The sequence below is a fragment of the Culex pipiens genome, chromosome 2 (genome assembly GCF_016801865.2).
Source record: "Culex pipiens pallens isolate TS chromosome 2, TS_CPP_V2, whole genome shotgun sequence".
In the NCBI taxonomy this organism is placed as follows: domain Eukaryota; kingdom Metazoa; phylum Arthropoda; class Insecta; order Diptera; family Culicidae; genus Culex; species Culex pipiens.
The window spans coordinates 73,051,562-73,070,675 of NC_068938.1; the positions used below are offsets into that span (position 1 = coordinate 73,051,562).

At 37.7% G+C, this 19,114-nt stretch overlaps 2 protein-coding genes across 3 annotated transcripts in view; both read left to right on the plus strand.

Moving 5' to 3' along the window:
• LOC120422916 (ATP-binding cassette sub-family G member 1) overlaps nt 1-19,114 on the plus strand; it is a 68,812-nt gene that overhangs the window by 37,495 nt on the left and 12,203 nt on the right. The window contains exons 1-4 of one of the 2 annotated variants that reach the window (XM_039586498.2): nt 9,187-9,244; nt 16,752-16,869; nt 16,979-17,159; nt 17,531-17,676. In XM_039586498.2, coding sequence (XP_039442432.1) covers nt 9,202-9,244; nt 16,752-16,869; nt 16,979-17,159; nt 17,531-17,676 — 488 coding nt within the window. In that variant the 5' untranslated portion in view covers nt 9,187-9,201. Of the gene's footprint in view, nt 1-9,186; nt 9,245-16,751; nt 16,870-16,978; nt 17,160-17,530; nt 17,677-19,114 lie in introns of those variants that run through there. The other variant, XM_039586490.2, reaches the window with a different exon arrangement.
• On the plus strand, nt 140-2,018 carry LOC120422927 (serine-aspartate repeat-containing protein D-like). Its single transcript, XM_039586509.2, has 3 exons — nt 140-297; nt 363-477; nt 541-2,018. Exons 1-3 carry the CDS (start codon nt 247-249, stop codon nt 1,974-1,976), a joined length of 1,602 nt encoding a protein of 533 aa, XP_039442443.1. The 5' UTR covers nt 140-246; the 3' UTR covers nt 1,977-2,018.

Genomic DNA, 19,114 nt, shown 5'->3' on the forward strand with positions numbered 1-19,114 from the left:
TTGCCCAAGAATTACACCAAATAGATCCAATCGTGGTTTGTATACATGCATTATACCTATAGCGGGGCTGGGATGGATGAAAACTTCCGGTGCCGCATCCCGCTATCGAGATGAAATGTTTATGGAAGAATATAAATTTCGCCGGTGACCGCCGGTGGCGTTTAGTTCGACAGTATTCACCAGTCGGGGGTGATTGGTCCGCTACCGGATTGGACAGTTGCTTTCAAGCAGCTTAAAAGTGGTGAGATGCTGAAAGGTTTAAGTTGTTTAGTGGTTGTTTGTGCCTGTTTGATTGAAGTGAGTTTTTTTAATAAGAGTAAAATTTCGAGTTATGAATGATTTGTGTCTTATTTGATGTACAGGACAACGTTGAAGCAGAACAAAATGCCCTACAAAGTATAGCGTTGGCGGTAGCAAAAGGCAAGGAACTTCTCGATCGTGGTATCAAAATTCAATCGGAACGACAGGACAGCGTTGGTCAGTAGATCGTCGGGATATCGCTTCGAACGATTATTCACAAGTGAGTCTTCTTTTGATCAGATTTCTTCGGAACGAAAGTGGACACAAGCTTTGCGACCAAGCAAGGCTTTGGTGATGCTGTTCAGGAGGGATCAACCGACAGCTTCGAGGACGACTTGGTGCGAAAGAAAAGAACGATCGATGTGTTGGACTACTTGCGATCGCAGGGACTGTTCACGAACTCCGCGTCGGGAACAAACGTAAACATCGTGAAGATCAACTCGGTATCGAACGTGAACAACTATGGGCCGACACCGGCAGAGGCTACAACCGCGGCAAGCCGTAGGAGACGATCGCTGAAGTACGTGGCGGCTGATGAGACGGTTTCGATTATGACCAGCGACGATGAGATGAAACGGGACGGATCGTTCAAAGGTCGTACCGCGGGTGAGGTTCACGAGGCTCACATGAAGAAGCTGATGGTGGGTTTTGGTAAAGGGGACTTGAAGAAGTCAGCAAACAAGCGAATGGTTCCGGTGCTGTACAAGTCATGGGACGAGAAGGTGTCCGGTTACTTGAGTGAAAGCCGAATGAAGCCAAATGGATCGCTGAAGACGCACACAATATCACAATCGGATGACACGAGCAATAGAGGTGTTGTCGTTGGAGCAAAGTCCGCTGACGAGTTGGATGACGAGGTGCCGATGCGGTACGAAAGATCGCTTGAAGAGGTCCGTGCAAAGCGATCTCCACAGGAGATTGACGAGGATGTCACAACTGAGAAGCCACGATGTGGCGGTAAAGGTAAGGGAGGTCCTGGAGGAGGAGGTGGCCGCGGCGGAAGACGCGGTGGAGGTCGCGGTCGAGGTCCTCCTCCACCACCACCGGAAGATGATGACGAAACCGATACGGACGAAGAGCGAATGAAGCGGGAGATAAAGCAGAGTTCACAAAATGATATCCAAGATCGTAGTGGATCAACAAACAGTGTCAGATCTACCTCGGTTTCCCCCTTGCAATCTGACTCACAACTCACGACGGAATCTGACTCTGAGTCTGGATCAGATTCGGATTCGGAAGATTCGGATTCCGGATCGGACTCAAGTTCCGACTCCGACTACGACTCTGAATCGGACTCCAGCAGTTCTGAAACCCAAGACACGGAACTAAACAGTGCTAGCGAGGTCTCGTACGGGACTTCAACTCCGAGATCCATCAGAAGAAAACGATCTCCTTGTGGGGGCCGCAGACAGCAGCAGGTGACCACTACGGTGGCACCGGCGATGATGCGCAGAGCGAAGCGGGATGCAACCATTGGTCCCGATGTCGAGGAACTGGACGAGGAGCAGCAGAAGGTTCACTCGTGGTTCAGCACGGTGGTGGAAACGATCGTCGAATCGGCGAAGCGAGTTTCGGCTGCCGTTAGGAGGGTTTTCGGAAGAGGGGAGCAAGGTGGAGATCCGGACGTGGAGAGTTACAACGAATCGGCTAATCCGAATGCGGAGACTATGGCGTAAGGGAGATGTGGGATTGCTGAAACTTTTTTCGTTTGCAATGTTGAATAAAAGTATTTCTAAAAGTGCAATAAAAAAACGAAATCATTTCTTCTCTATCCATGTTCACATAAATGTCCCATATGCAAAAACAGCAAGCTCAAAAATCAAACCATCCACATTAACGACCCCCGGGTCTTTTGTGGTCTCTATTGCAAGTTTCAGCTTGACCTAGGAGTCCGAAGGCTTGAATGGGGAGAGCACCCAAACCTCTTTCTACTCCAAGGAACCTTCCACCCCAGTGTTTGAACTGACGACCTTCGGATTGCGAGTCCAACCGCCGCCAGCGATTCCACCGGAGTAGGCTTGGTTTGGTGTGTTGTTTGTACTTACGACTCCTACACCTGGAATGACTTAACGGCCTAACAACAACCAAGGCCGGGACCGACATTCTACTTCCTCATCCGATGGAAGGTTGCAGCAGATGGGAATCGAACCCAGAATCATCCGCTTACAAAGCGGACAGCGTAGCCATTCGGCCACGCACTGCCACAGCAAGCTGAGAAAAACGAATTTGAAGTTTGTCCCATGCACAAGGCTTCGTGTTAAGTTTTCCCGAAAAAAGGGATTACCTCCTGATTTCTTGAACAAAGTACTGGATATTGTAGGCTTTTCTGAAAGGGCACACGATTTTGAACTAAACTGCATTAAAAACTCAAAAGAGATGAAAATGAATATGAGACATTTATGCGATCAGGGGCAGTTCACTGCTATAAACAAAAGAAAGTCTACAAAATCTTGACAAAGTTGTCTTTTTTTTAGTTTACTTGTAAAGTAATTTAATGTTGATTTGAAATGTTGTAAAATATATTTTTAACCAGTCAACAATTAATGTAGGGTAGGATATTCCAGAAGTTTTGCATTTGCTTACAAATAAAATGTGGTTTTCAATGTGACGTCATTTTTTGGTTTGATTTAAGGTATGAAAATAATTCATCCTGACTGTTCAAAAAAATACATTCAATAAATCAATTTGTGTCAAAGGATCATTTAGGTTCATTTTTAATTTCCATGGAACCCCATTTCCCATCGGCTCATCCGTATCTCAGGCGATTTCATCACATTAGCCAAAGTATCTGTGTTTATCCCGCACGAAATGACTTAATCGTTTGTTTTCCTGTAATACTAACTCTTTTTTTGCTACTTTTTCTCTCATTTTTTCCAGGTAATCTGAACGAGTCATTTCCAGGCCCTCGGATCATCAGCTGTAGTTGACACGAAACGAACCGAATAATTGCCGCCGCTGCCTGCCTGTAATCAATCGTCTACTTGTTTACCTGAGACTCAACAGAGTTTGGCGGGTGTTTCCTTCCAAAGAGTAGTCTTGCCGGCTAGTAGTAGATATAGTAATGCATCTTTTACACTCTACAAGTCAACGGTCGTCAGGTGCACACTACGAGGATGCAGCGGCGCAGGTCGTCGGCGCTGCACTTGAACTTGCCATTCAAAATCGTGTGCACGACAATCGCGCGCCTTTGACGAGTGTTTGCTTTAAGCTACTAGCTGTTTAACAGTTGAAAAGTTTGATGACAAATTTGTCATTGACTTATAATTTAGCTGAAATTTACTTTAAAAAGTTTAATTTGACAACATGATTAATGTTATACTGTTGAAAGCTTCCACCACTAATTTTGACAGTGCACCCACAGAGGTGTTAATCGTCAGCATGAAACACATTGTAATTATTGCAATCTCCCAGGCAGGCTTCAACACGTCGGTTTTGGCGGCTTGTTGTTTCAAGCTTAGTTTATCCTAACAAGTGCTACTGTTTTACATAAACAGTTAGCGTTTGCTTAAACACTAATCCGCTGCGTGGAGTGGAGATGTTGTTATTTGCTGACAAATTCCATCAGTTAATGGCAGAAGCGCTGGTTAAGGTCAACTGTCGATGAGAGGCGTGGGACAATTAGTGGTGAATCAGCTATAAATTGTTTTATGATGAGTTATTTCCAGGAAATAATCTACGTTTTTATTGAATATGCGTGAACCCTCTGAAAGAGGTGAAAATTTATTCGATTTTTCATGACGGGATTATCAATCATGGTGAAGAAGTTTACGATAAGTGTAAGGGCACGTGTAGCGATATCAAGTTTGATTGAATGGATATGTGGTATTAAACAAGGACTGTTAAACCATATTATGAAGTCTGTCTGATTAAATAGACAAAAAATAGTAGAGCACTTTTCTGAGATTTCGGTCGTTCGTTTTTTTTTGTATTTTTTAATCTGGCTGAAACTTTATTGGTGCCTTGGTTATGCCCGAAAAAGCAATTTTGCATCATTAGTTTGACCATATAATCCTCCATACAAATTTGGCTAATGCCCATACAAAAATGATTTATGAAAATAAAAAAAGTTGCTGATTTCACTTTTTGTCACTAAAACTTAATTTGCAAAAAAACGCCATTTTCTAATGTCGCTATCTCAGCAACTAATGCTCCGATTTTCATTGTCAGTATATGAAACATTCGTGAAATTTTCCGATCTTTTTGAAAACAATATTTTCAATTTTTTGAAATCAAGACTAACATTTCAAAAGGGCCAAACATTCAATATTATGCTCTTTTGAAATGGTAATCTTGATTTAAAAAAATTTCATGTTTTAATATTATAAATCGGACCATTAGTTGCTGAGATATCGACGTTAGAAAATGGCGGGTTGTTTGAGTAAGACTTAAAAAACATAAAATTTCCTGTTTCTAAATCTTTGCATGGCAAAATCTCAGCAATTAATTGTATTAACAAAGTTCAAGCTAAATAAAGAGAATTCTCAGCCTTTCAAAAGTTTTTTTCTCACATGTGGGCAAATATGGGCACTAATATTGAAAAAATAAAAAAATGCGACTATTTTTAAAAAAGTTACCTTAAAATGGATATAACTTGAAAACGGTGCACTTTATCAAAATTTCACTAAATTTCTATTGATTGCGAATTCGATTTTACATCGAAAAATGAAGTTGAAAATTTTTTGCGAACAATATTTCGATTTTCTAAAAAAAATAGTTTAATTCGAAAATTCATAACTCGGTCAAAGATTTTTTGTACATTCTGGAAATTTCTGAAAAGTTGGCATTTGATATCAGAAAATAAAACAAATAAAAATAGTGTTTTTTGCAAATCAAGTTTTAGTGACAAAAAGTGAAATTAAAAATCATCATTTTTTTTACCGTGTTTAATTTTTTTCAGTGTAGTCCTTATCCATACGTACAACTTTGCCGAAGACTCCAAATCGATCAAAAAATTCCTTCAAAAGATACAGATTTTTGGATTTTCATAAATCATTTTTGTATGGACAGCTGTCAAATTTGTATGGAAAATTATATGCACAAACTAATGATGCAAAATGGCTTCTTTGGGCATATTGAAGGCACCAAAAAAGTTTCAGCCTGATTAAAAAAATACAAAAATTAAAATTAATAAAAAAATACCGATTTCATAGAGAGTTGCTCATCAGTAAAAATAGTAGTCCAGATAAAAACATCATTTGAAAATTTTAGTCTGGTTGCTACATCCCTGGCTATGGCACTTAGCCTTGGCGTTGTTTTTGATGAGTTTTCGACTCCCTATCATACTTCGAGCAATCAGTTTGAGTAATTTTGCAAGCAATTCCTGATTTTCTGATAACGTCAGAACTTGAGCGTTCCTGTTATTTCCAGCTGCTCGGGCAGCAGTCCTGCCGCAGGACTAAGTTGCAGAGAAAGATGATGTTTGGAGCACATTGGTAGGATTTCAATTTATTTTTGATATTTTATTTAAATGGTAAAATTTGTCTCAAGCTTTTGTTTCTCACCAATTTTCACCAACATGTTTGCAAAGTGAATTGATTACATCAAATTGTTCTACAGTAAAGGATATTTAATGTCTCATTAAAAAAAATACCATTAAAAGTTTGTTTAACTATTTAAGATTATTAAATTTCGATAAAATGTATGTAAACTATAAGATAAGGTGTATATAAGTTCCAAGTAGCACGTTATAAAAAACAAATTTGCTAAGAAACAGCAGATTTATGATTTTTTTAATCATATTTAAGCATAATTCAATGACTAAATTGTTAATTATTTTTAACTTTAAATATTTTTAATTAAATCTGTACACACAGATATTTGTAATTTTTTTGATCAAAAAATCTGTATTATCGTAAACTGGGGTGAATCGGGACTAGAGGGTGGCGATTCTCGAGATTTTCAATTTCCCGGGAATCGAGAGTTGAATTTGGCCATATCCCGGGAATTCCCGGGACCCGGGAGTTAGTGCCAAAAATTTAAAATGAAAAGTAAAAAAAAATGTTTCTTTTCAATGAATTCAGATACAATTTATTCATACTAATGCTGTGGAATGGTTATTTATGTAGCCTCATTATTCATTTTGAGGGACTATATAAAACCATTTGATTTTTTTCTGAATCTGGAAATACAAAATCGTTTCTTGAGCTTTTAAAGACTCAAAATTGAAGTTTAAAATATTTACGAATCTTAATTCGCACTGAGTGATTTTTCAAAAGTTGCACAAACTTGTTGTTAGATTTTTGTAAAAAAAATAACTTATATTGCTGATATATAACTTCCCAGTATCGGTAATTATGCAACAACGACTCAAAACAATAAATTAAACTGTTTATTTTTTTTTTAATTTTTGAGGTCAACTGTAAATATTCATTGAAGAAATATTTACAGTTTTCAGAAAAACCCAGATGTTCACAAAAAACTAGATTACAAGGATGCCTATGCTCGAGAGAAGATATGGAATTTTAACTTAACTTGGAAAAGCATTTCTCTCTTAGAAATAATTAAAAAAAAAAAAATGAAAATAAACATTTGATTTAATCTCAAAGGGTGTAACTGCTAAATATATTTTAAGGTAAATTTTGGGGTCCACACTTTTTTTTGCTTCTCCTTATTATAGTTATTGGAATTTTTGACAAGTTATAATTTACACATTTTGAAATTTCCCGGGAGATTCGAGCAAATTTCCCGGGAATCAAGAGGTTCAAAAATGGTCAATTTCCCGGAAAAATTTTCCAGGGAATTCCCGCTCGTCACCCTCTAATCGGGACACATGGGGCAAATTGGGACAACAGTTTTGACCATGTTGGAGTACAATATTTTGATTTTTCTGGTTGGTTTCGGTTAGAACAGACTCAGACCAACAAAATGTGTACATTCATTTAAAAATAAAAAAAAAAAATAAATAAAAGCTTTAAGTGCTCTTAACACTGCTGTCTCTATTCAAATTGTAGTCCCGATTAGCCCCAGATTACGGTATACAGTTTTTTGTATATATATATATTTGGCATAGCTGGTTGTGAATTTTAACATTATTTTCTAATCCATTCATTGACCTCGACACGGGACGAGATACAAAAAATCTTAATACAGTCGACTCTCTGGCTGTCGATCTTCTCGATATCAATATTGCTCCATGTACTGATGAATTCTTCAGTCCCTTCAATCTGCATACTTCGATTGTCTTATTCCTCGATATTTTCTCTTGCTTGAAGGATCTCTTCCTCGACGGTCCCTTGGATTCTGTTTGCTTTAAAAATCTCTTCCGGTTGTCAATAATTTCACTTTCTCATGGCTTGCATAGACATTTTTCTTGGCGAAACGAAGCTTTGAAGGGCGTTTGACATTAGTTTGTTTTTGTTTGATGGACGTTGCCATGATTCTCTCCCATAGCTGGGTATCAAGAAAAACATATTTTCAATCGAGTCTTCATTTTGCACCTTTCTGTAAACTGATGATTCTCTTCCTCGACGATCCCTTGTATATTGACAACCAGAGAGTCTACTGTAGTATTTGTCTAACTTTAACAAAATAATTTTAACTTTTGATCAATGTCTTCTCACAAATTTGGAACACTCATAAACTTGGTAGGCGTCATCCATAAAGTATGTCACCCCCCTCCCCCCTATGTCACACTTTGTCACGCAATGTTGAACTCCCCTCGCGTCAAAAGTATGTCACATTTTGCTAGACCCCCCCCCCCGTAGCGTACGTACTTTATGGATGACGCCGTACTGTTTTGTGATAATTTGTTTACAAGAGAGCTTTTCTACTAATCTTACTATTCATACTAGTGAAACTACTCAAAATTTGTGAGATGACTGTAATCAAGCTCAAGAGTCATCCCTTAAAAAACCTACGTAAATAAACCAAAATCTTCTTTAAACCTTTCTTTAAGTCTGCCCATGTGGATCAATCGGACCGCGCACTGGACTCACCCTCCAGAGGTCGCCGGTTCGAATCCCGCGGCGTGCGCTCTAAAATTCTTTGTGCAAATATGGGTATTCGGCGTCGTCGCTCTGTGCCATACTTTCATACACTTAGGAGCCCAGGGCGGCGAAGTCCTTGTAAATAAAAGGAAGACTCTAGTGGTTGGGACTAGCAATAGGGGCCGACAGCTATAAAGTCAACTTCGTTTTTTAGTTTCTTTAACCTGACAAATTATTAGCAATCATGTTACAAAACAGTTCTTACAACGAACTGTCTGACTAAAAACGGTAGTAGAATGGTTAATTCAAGCAAAACAATGTGTGTATGTAAACAAGCAGGCTGTCCTGCTCATGTCAGTGGATTTTTACATTTGATATGAGCAGGACAGCCTGCTTGTTTACAAATCCACATTGGCCTATTTACATTGTTTTGCTTTAATTGGACTGATGTTCATTAAGTTTGTTGCTTGGTTACTAACAGGTTATCGTTTTCAATAAATAACAACAGAAATTGTAATTTGAAAACATCATTGAGTTCTGAATTTGATGAGATGATATCTTCAATAAAATTAATGTCCAAAGGAAATAAGGATCATTACAAGTGAGAGAAAATTAGTATTCATGAATTGTCTACTCAAAAATTTGTTTGCGCTGATTCCACTGCCTTTCGGACGATTAGCATCTAATTGAGCACTCGAGTTGATCAAGTTGGAGCATCCTTCAACCCTGGTCAAACACTTTAGCCACTGCACTAGGATGCCGCCGACTAGTTTCACACTGACACCCGCCCTCATAGAGCTGATGTAGAGCTGATTCGTCGGCAGTACTGAAGTGTTTTTGCTCGAGTGTGTTGAAACAAGACACGTTACTATAGCTGCTGCGAGCTGGAACTTATCCGGTTGCAGAATTTTCCCTGCCGGTGCACTTCTCAGGAACGTATAGAGAGCGGCCAGGCCATGGTTGATTACGGAAGGATATGCTCTCCTCTGGAAGTGGGATGCTAATCCACGAGGCGTCGGGTAAAGTACCACTTTGGCACAATAAAATTTATGCAGCATTCTAGCACCTACTCGTGAACGTGAACTGTTGCACTTGCATAAACGTGTGCCGTTGATTGAGGAGACGAGCCGGGGCTATCGGCACTGGAAAGATGCATCCTAGAACTTCTTGGACCTTGCTCAGGGTGATTCATAATAGTGATGGCAATTTAATTGCATCACACTAAATTATATAGATTTCTTGTCTGTGGATATCTGTTGGAAAGAGAAAAAGTGTAGAAAATAAATGAACAGTTTCACTATTTAAAAATTCATCGAAAACCAGCTAGACATTGCACCATTCGTACGAAAAGTTTTTCACAGCCAAATTCATGTCCAGGTGTTGCTAATAGTGTTGTGGACATACACGTGACAGACCTGCGCCTGGTCACTGGAACGGCCAACGAGTAACCATTGCAACACCATCGCAGTTGGAAACTCTGCAAGCAGGTCACGAAGCCAATGCCACCGTTCCGTTCGCCGCCACTACCACAGCTGATGTGCTCGCGCCGAAAAGAACATGTCGTGCACGGGTTTCCATTTCAGCTTTTGGCAAAGACACGAGTTTTCTATGAATTTATCATGGTTCTTAATGGTTTTTCAATCGGTACGTTTTGGTTCCACCAGCTCGCAAATCTTTCCAAACCACAATTTCCATCTTTCAAAGTGAACGTCAACGGCCAGTTTGGCTGCTGCCGAGAAATCGGACCGGGTTTCCAATGGTTGCTGCGCTTAGAAGCATGCCGCGATGACAGCCGCACCACGTGGTTGTTTCAACATATCCTCAACGTAAACGAGACATTTTTTATGGCACCCACACCGCCACACACAGAGCTTAACTCGTTGCCATGGTGCTATGTGGTCACATTTCACAACTCTACATTTTTGTAAAAAAATTATCCTGTTGATTTGTCAACAAAATTAGATTCAATCTAAGAAAAGGAAGAAAACATGCGAATAGGTTTGCCTTGCAATTTGGCTCAATCTAAACAATTAAAGAACAATGAAAAAATCGTACGAAGTTTAGATTAAAAATCTAGAGTTATGCATCGATACATCTGATTATAAAGTTTTTCAATAGATCCACCAAATGACTGTGCTCAGTTGCCATCAGCGTTTGAATACATTCTGAGGCATCAAACGACGAAATGCTTTGGAATATCCGCGGATTGACCGGACAGGTCTCGTATCGTTTTGTCATTTTGCTTGCGAGTGTTGTAACCTTGGTGAAAACATTTTAGAAATTCTACAGAAATCATTCAATTTACATGTGACCGTGACACGTTCAACTACTTGAACACTCTTCTTTTATTTGTCAGACACCTGGCTTTGTGCAAGCCATTTAACTTTGGATAAAAAGCGTAAATGAATTATTTTTTTTATTTTGAAAATTAATTAGATTTCTTTTGTTTTATTCATTTGATTTATTCTTTTTTGAGGGTTTTCCCATAACTTTACCAATGAAAGCATTTTGCATCATTGATTCAACCATACAAGTTTCCATACAGTTTTAGAAGCTGATTTGTATTATCTTGTATAATTATTATTACACGAAAATTTGAAACTCAGGAAGGAATTTTCGGGTCGAATCGAGCGTTGTAGTTTATAATACAGACAATTCACAACAAAAAAAAAAGTTTAAAGCCAGAGAAAAGTTTGGACGATTTTTACCACGGAGGTATGCTTTAATGAAAAAAACCTGACTTTGTATTTTAATTGTGTGCAGAAATGGCTGTCAATTTCCAAACATATTTTATCAAATAGCCGAGAAAATCTTCCGGGTTTGTTTGGCTTTGAAACTTTTACTTATAAATGCAAAGAATTTAAGAGACCAAGTGTTTTCTAGTTAGCCTTAATCTTTGTTCTGACATATCTATGATTTGATTGTCAATGTCAATATCGAAAATTAATCTGTGTGTTAATTTTCAATCTTTCGAATAATAATATTTAAAATTAAAACAATTAAAAATAGTTTACATTTCAAAAGTGCTTAAGAGATCTACTTGAGCAAAAAGTAAGTTTGATCCACGAGATCAAAAATTACAAAATTCCATACATTTTTGACAGGTTACTCAAACGAAACTATGACAACGCTAGTACCTAGGTATTTAAAAACGTGGGTTTTAAAGAAAACCTAGATGTATGGGTATCAAAAGATCGGAAATTTTATGCCCTTTCCGATGCCATATAGGTTGACTTGTGAATCGTGGACCGGTTCGGATGCCGGCGGATTTCCCGACGACGTAATTCCGGGTTAGTACGAAATTCCAACGAAAAATCTATTCTATCGATACAAAGACCCCCAAACGGTGTTATACCCACTCCAAAATGTGTATTTAGCAATTCTTTGGTAATATATTGACAAATAGTTAAATTGAAAGTTTGCAAAATTAAGTTTAGATAAGTTTATATAGAATTTCCAGAATTTTATATACTTTTATACAAAGTAGTTAGTTAACTTTATATTCAATCCAAATTATTTTTTTAATCAGTCAAGGATACCTTTTTGGAGTTGGGAGACTGGATTTATGGTGATTTGTGAACAAATAACATTATTTATGTTAGTTTTTCAAAAGGTGTACAAACTTTTTTTGCACCTTTTTTTTATTTCTGTATTAGTATTTGTTTTATAACTTTTTATAGAAATCATCTTTTCATGAGCTTTTAGTAGCAAAATGTTCGGCATTAGTTTCTGAACAAAACGTAGTACGAGGTTCCTGTCAAACTTTAAAATGTTTACATGTTTCATCACAAAATGTGCATAGTGTCCAAGGGGTGTAAATACTTTTTTTACATACTGTACACAAAAATGGCTTATACAAGCGTAGAATAACATGTCTACAGAGTTTCATTGATATCGGAGAGGGTCGGGTACAACCGATTCCCTATTATATTGTAATTAAATGAATTAAGAGGTTACATACATGTAAATCGGCAAAAATGGTAGAGGTTGGTTTGAGCACCCACTTATTTTTTTTTCAAAATTTGTTTTCAGGGTATTAAAATATACATTTTCATTCATCAACAAAACAAATTTGAAGACATTTGGTTGTATCATTGCCGAGATACAGCTATTTGAAGTTATCAGTTTCAAAAAACGGGTGCCACGATATCTCAAGACTGCTTCGACCAAATCGGCTCAAAATTTTGGTGAAAACTCGTTAAACCAGTCTCGTGTGCATGACGAAGGCCGATTTTCAAAACAGTTTATTTAAAAAAAAGATAAAAATATTTTTCTGCTTTTCATCTAAAAAATCGCCATTTTTTGATTTTTGTATTTTTTTAAAATTCAAAATTTCAAAATCGGGCTTCGTCATGCACACGGGATATGTCTTGGGAGCCTTCACCCAAAATTTCAGCCAATTTGGTCCGTCCCATCTTGAGATAACGTGGCACCCGTAAATCAACTTGGTGTTCAGAGAAAAATGCTCAGAATGTTAGACAGTTCGCTTTGCGCATGGCAAAATTCTGAGCTTAAATCGTTTCTAACTCAGTTAAATCATGAAATATCTTGATGAAACTTTCAGGAGTGATTGAAAATCATCTTTTAAGTGAATTTAATAAATTATCTGTAATATGAAATTATGTGATTTTATACATGTATGTAACCCCTTAAAAAAGATGAAACGAATAAACTTTTAATAAAATTATTCGAAAACTTGTATGATGTATCTAGATCAATATATCAACACTTGAATTTAATTAACCTTCTAAACTCGTTAGGCCAATTCTATCATAATGAAAGCAATTCATTGCCCTGCATTAGCGTAGGCGTATTAACGTGCCAGATGACCTTTGTTAATAGCAACTATGTTCACCGATAACGGTATTGATAGTCAATGGGGCAGAATTGTGCCCTTGAAAGTGCAGCCGTTTATCGGGCTCGATTATTCTAATACAACCGGTTGCGGTACCTTTCCACGCTTTATATTGCAAGAACCTGCAATTCAGCGCTCACCTGTTTTACGTAAAATTTAAAACAGATCGAAAGTGATAAATCTTTGTGGTGCCTGGGTAGTTCTAGGGTTCGGCACTAAAGTCTATTTAGAGCTCATTTGGTGCGACAGCATTCCATCACTAAATAGGTACTTAATTTAACAGTTGAGGGGTGTAAATAATAAATAAGGAAATGTGTACAAAAAAAAGTGCTCACATTTATCATTTCGTAATTATTCCCGGTGGCGCATGGGGTTGAGGTTTCTATGCAAAGTTGCAAAAACCTGTCCAGGATGATGAGCGTCGAGATGAGGTTGCCACTTCCCGCACGTACACCAAACACGTGGATCTGTTTCAATATTCATATGGATAATTAGTCATAGTACTAGTGGCGATCTTCTGGCTTCTGACAAGTAGAAAAGTAGAAATATATAGCATTGAATTTATATTCTTTAAATGCACCAAATTGAATCAAATCAAATTAAAGTGTAATCTAGATTCTAGATGCCACACGAAGAGTGAACCTTTCAACCAGCTGTCAGATTATCTGAAATGATGAAATTTTTATAAGGTATAAAATGAATAATAATATTATCCCCTTGCATGTTCTACTTAGCAGCGCGAAATTCTACCTTACAATAGCCGGTCCCGAATAGATAAAACATTCCTCTATATTACATGCAGGTTGCGTAAGCTTCTAGTTTCAAGATTCATTGGACTGATAGACGCGGACAATTCTGTACTGTGGGGATGATTTGTACAGGTGGTATTAGACAGCAATTACTGGTTGAGCATCACATCACGGTGACGACTAGACAGGTTGCATAACCGGTTCAAGCCACACGGCGGCGTTGCCACAAAGTCGGTGATCGACCGCAACGGAAACGGCTCAAGGAACTTTGTGGTGAAGTACCTGGCTAGCATTGTTTCAAACCACAATTGTTTCAAGTAGTATTTATTTTTAGGCAAAACTCTTATAGCTTATGTATAAACTAAAGACTATTCTGGCTTACAGCTACAGTCCAACTCGTCTCTGCAAAATATATTCTAAGATTTCAAACTTATTAAAGTTATTTTTATGATTCTGCAATCCAAATTCAACCTGAAAATTAATATTCTCGAATTCAATTTAATTCTACACAAATATCTAAGTTTAACACTGGAACGCCCAATGTATGTCCAACTTACACGGACGCCCAAGCCTCCCAAAAAAGGTGGAACGGTAACTTCAACTTGCTGGTTCTCGGGCATAACTCAACCAATCAAGACGATTCTTGTTTCCAGTGATTTGTTAGGATGTCTAGATGTTTCTAAAACTTTGCAGAACTTAATTTGAACAAATCTGTAATTTCTGCGACCGAAAACATCGTTCCACCTTTTTTAAAGCGACTGCATCCGCGGAATTTTCAGCGATTTTTTTTTTACACGCGAAAAAAAAAGTTAGAACGATGTTTTTGATCGCAAAAATTACAGATTTGATCAAATTAAGTTCTGCAAAGTTCTAGAATGATCTAGACATCCTAACAAATCACTGGAAAGAAGAATCATCTTGATTGGTTGAGTTAGGCCCGAGAACCAGCGAGTTGAAGTTACCATTCCAACTTTTTTGGAGCCTTGGGCGTTGGAATGTTAATAAAACGACTAAGAGCCAAGCAAAACATTTGAAAATTCAGCTGATCGTCTGGTGTGCAAATGTGACGATTATCAATGGGACCATCCATAAACCACGTGGACACTTTTTTGGGAATCTGTTACCCCCCTCCCCCTCGTGGACAATTGTCCATACAAAAATTTTTTTTTTGTATGGATAGTGGACAATCGCCATACTCCCCCCCCCCCCCCCCCGGCGCAAAGATTATCGAAATTTATTTTTTTTTACTTTATTTTTGTCAACACATAAAGTTAACCCTAAAACATGTCAAAACCCTGAATTATGAGATTTTCTTTGTTATAAATTACTATCAGAATGACGTACGCACTTCTGCTCCACACTCTAACTTTTGAAAATTCCAATAATAGTTCATTATATTCTAAACAAAACTGATTTCGTCTTAAACAGCTATTACACTACCGCAAACAATCTCGCAATTTTTCGTGTTTGACAGTTTGCAAAACTCGCAAACTTGTTTGCGGCAAACTCGCAAACAAGGCAAAATGTATGCAGGCTGACGTTTGTACAAACAAATACAGGCAAACAAACAAAGCAGGCAAACTGGCAAACTGTCAAAAAGTGCGAGTTTGTTTGTTTGTTTGACGTAGTGCAATAGCTTCTTTAGTTACAGCGATTTTTATAATTATTTTATCCATTACAAATGGTGACTTACTTATGTCTCTCGACTCTGATTAAAATTGAGGCCCCAGGAATATGCATTCCAAATTGAATTCAGTTGAGTAGACTTCTATTTCCATAAAAATTGAGATTTAAAAAAACGTTTTTTTTTTACCCTTGATTTTTCGGACTGATTTTTAGGTAATTGTTTTTTTTTCAGTATCGGCTATTTGCCTAAATCATTTAATTGAAGAAATCCCAGCAAATCTTGATTTTAAATTGGGAAGTTTATGGTAAAGGCGTCATCCATAAAATATGTCACGCTCTAGGGGGGAGGGAGTGGGGGGGGGGGGTTTCTGAGCAAGTGAGACATTGCATGTTATATGTATAGGAAAAGCGTGACAAAGGGGGGGAGGGGGGTAAATTTAGGCTGATTTTAGCGTGACGTACTTTATGGATGAAGCCTAACAATAGTTGTTATTTGTTTGATATACAATAGACAAATAATTTCCATAAGATAATTAAAAATTAATATATTTGTTCATAACATATTTTTTAAATAAGTTCAATTTATAAATTGTTTTCCAAACAGGAACAATGCTTGGCTTTATTTACTTCGTTACAAAATATCACGTATTATGATAAAGTAAAAAACATGTTCAAAGCCAAAAAGTGTGAAATTTTCACACCATAGTAGTTGCCAGCTGTTGAAATAATTTCGTCACACATCAATTATTCAAATTGAATGCAAATTCTCGTGCGACGACGACGACGACGTGGGCGTGTAAGTGACGAGCCATTATCGCGAACGCGCTTTGCTTTGTTCTAAGCCGTTTAGCCGGTGTTATTATCACCCGCGCCGTTTAGCAAGTGGTCGTCACTTGACGTACGTGACTTGAGTCAAGTGAAAGTGCCACACGCCACAAGGCGCCTAATTTGAATGACAGTTGCGTGTCACTTTAGTCGGATTGGGATCGTGTGTGTGGGTGGTGTTGTTTGAATGAATGGATTTGCTTTGTGAATTATCATCGTGATGAGGAAATTTGTTGTATTGATAATCTAAACCGAACAAAGATTTTACAAAACTCCATAAAAAGGAAAAAATATTGGATAGAATCGAATCCTATTTTTTTCAGAATAGCTTTAAAGAGCTTGTGCTTGTAGACGAAATTGAATGCATTGTGGCGAAACACGAAAAAAAACTAAAGTCGATAAATCAATCAGACTCGATTGGGATTTGTCGAACGGATCTTCATTTCTTTCTTGTTTGTCTTCTCTTCCCAGACAAGAAAACCGTCCTGAATGGCGTGTCGGGAAAGTTCAACTCGGGCGAGCTGACGGCGATAATGGGACCCTCGGGAGCCGGAAAATCCTCGCTGCTGAACATCCTCACCGGATACACGTAAGACGATTTGAGCCTATCCGCCAATGGATCCCTTTCATTCTGACGAACAAGTGTAAGTCTAAATTGAATTTTCCACCGCATTTTTCCCGTTCTTTCCTTCTGCTAGGACGAGTGGCGTCAAAGGATCGCTCAACATTGGCCGGAACGTCGGGGGCAATAAATTGTGCAGCTATATCCTGCAGGAGGATAATCTGCATCCGTTCTTCACCGTCCAGGAGATAATGATGATGGCGTGTGATTTGAAAATATCGTCACGATGTCTCGAGCAGGAGGACAAGCAGAGGCTGGTGAGTGAGGACTGCAGCAGAAGGTGCTGAAGAGAGTAGAGGTGCTGAAGGAAGAACCAGACCGGACATTGGGTTTAAGCGATTTCCGCTTGAGAGTGGCTGGAACAGTGGCGTCCTTCTGGGTGAAGTAATGGTACCGAAACCCGATAAAAAAATCCCAAAAAAAAAGTTATTATTATTTGTTAAAATCGCAGTTTTTATGGTTTGACCACGTGAGAACAAGAACATTATTCTAGCACGCCACTGTCCACCCATCAATTACCCCTGTCAGTCGCTGGTCACTCCATCCCCCTCCCAAACAACCCAGATTGATGCTTCAACCCCACTTCATGGTTTCTCCCTTCCTCTTTCAACGCCAACGCCTCCCCCAGATTGACAACATCCTGGACACTTTGCATCTCAAGTTTACCAAACTGACGCGCTGCGGGAACCTGTCCGGGGGCCAGAAGAAACGTCTATCAATCGCCCTCGAGCTTATCGATAATCCGCCGGTGCTCTTCCTGGACGAACCCACCACGTGAGTACTACCGGCTTTACTTTGCAGTTGATTCTGGTGATTGGTTTTTTTCCCTTCTTATTCGCTGAGGATTGGGCTTATTTGCATACTCAATGAATATTTAGAAAAAAAAATAGTTTAACATTAAGAGAAAATTCAACTTAAACATTCGATTCGAAGAAACTAGTTGAAATAAACCATTAAATAAACTCAGTTATAAAGCCACGTGCGGCAGAGAGAAACTTGTGGCACTTTATGGCAACAGGTAATCGAGCGGTTCGTCGTGTGAGAGTTTCTCTAAGCGTTTCGCATACTTGCTGTTCGTGATGAAATGCTTTTGAAAGCGATACAAAAATTGTTGATTTTATGGCATGCAAGCGTTTGTCCGTTCTAGCGATTAACTTGCTATGCTATGCAGTAAATTGATCAAAACCGATTGAACTTACGTTTTGTATTTAATGTTAAGGCTGGGTCAAATTTTATTTAAAGTTTTTGTCACCCCCCTTCAAAGTTGGCCCAGATAATCAGGGGCAGAATTATATTTTTTTTCGAAAAACTTCAAACTATCAATGGAAATTGAAGTGCATTCAGCGCAAATCAATTTGAAAGGCATTCCCTTGCGTTAAGAATCAAATTTAGCATTTTTGAAAACTATTGATTGCAAAACAACTTAAATAGTGTAAAATGCATTAATAACACTTTTTTCATTCAAATGATGAGACTATGCCTTGTTATTTCATTTTTTTTATATTATATATTAATTCTAATCTAATCTATATAGTTGTTTCCCTAAACTGAGATTTAAACTACTTTTCAAAAGCGGATTAGTTCAAATTGCGAAGTGATTTACAAAAGGAACGAGATATAAAAAAATACAAAACAACCTTTGAAAATGTTAAAGATTTTTCATGCTCCCTTTTTTGGGTTATTGATTTATTATTGCAAATGGAAAAATATGAAATCAATACACGAACTTGGAATAACGAATTTGTTTTTTAAAAAGGTGTAAAAATACTTCCAAACTGTATTTTTTAGATGAGAATGTATTCGAATCTGAAATCATTCACCGGGCTGATCGCACATTTGATTTACTGAGAACATTTAAAAAAAGGTTTTTAATTTGTTTGAAGCATTTGTTTTTTTTTACATTTCAATTGAACAAATTTCATTGTGAAACTGAAAAATAAGTTATAGATCAGAAAGAACACTTTTTAATATTTTTATTGAAAATATTTATACTTTAACACCTTAATATTAATTTTTGAACTTGAGTAAAAATCAACTAATTGTGATTTGATTTACAAAAAAAAAACAAAAATAAAATAAAATGATTTTGCCCACTTTAAGAGCGAATTGGCAATTAAAACTGAGCTATCAAAAACCATCAGCAATGTTGAATTCAAATTTTCAGCGCAAATATTTATGTTAAAAAAAACTTTGCCAAAAAATATGATATGGC

Coding starts and splice junctions, on each gene's coding strand:
- LOC120422927 (XM_039586509.2), top strand. CDS start 247: ATGCTGAAAGGTTTAAGTTGTTTAGTGGTTGTTTGTGCCTGTTTGATT. Junction 298..362: donor TTTGTGCCTGTTTGATTGAA/GTGAGTTTTTTT, acceptor TTTGATGTACAG/GACAACGTTGAAGCAGAACA. Junction 478..540: donor GGAACGACAGGACAGCGTTG/GTCAGTAGATCG, acceptor TCTTTTGATCAG/ATTTCTTCGGAACGAAAGTG.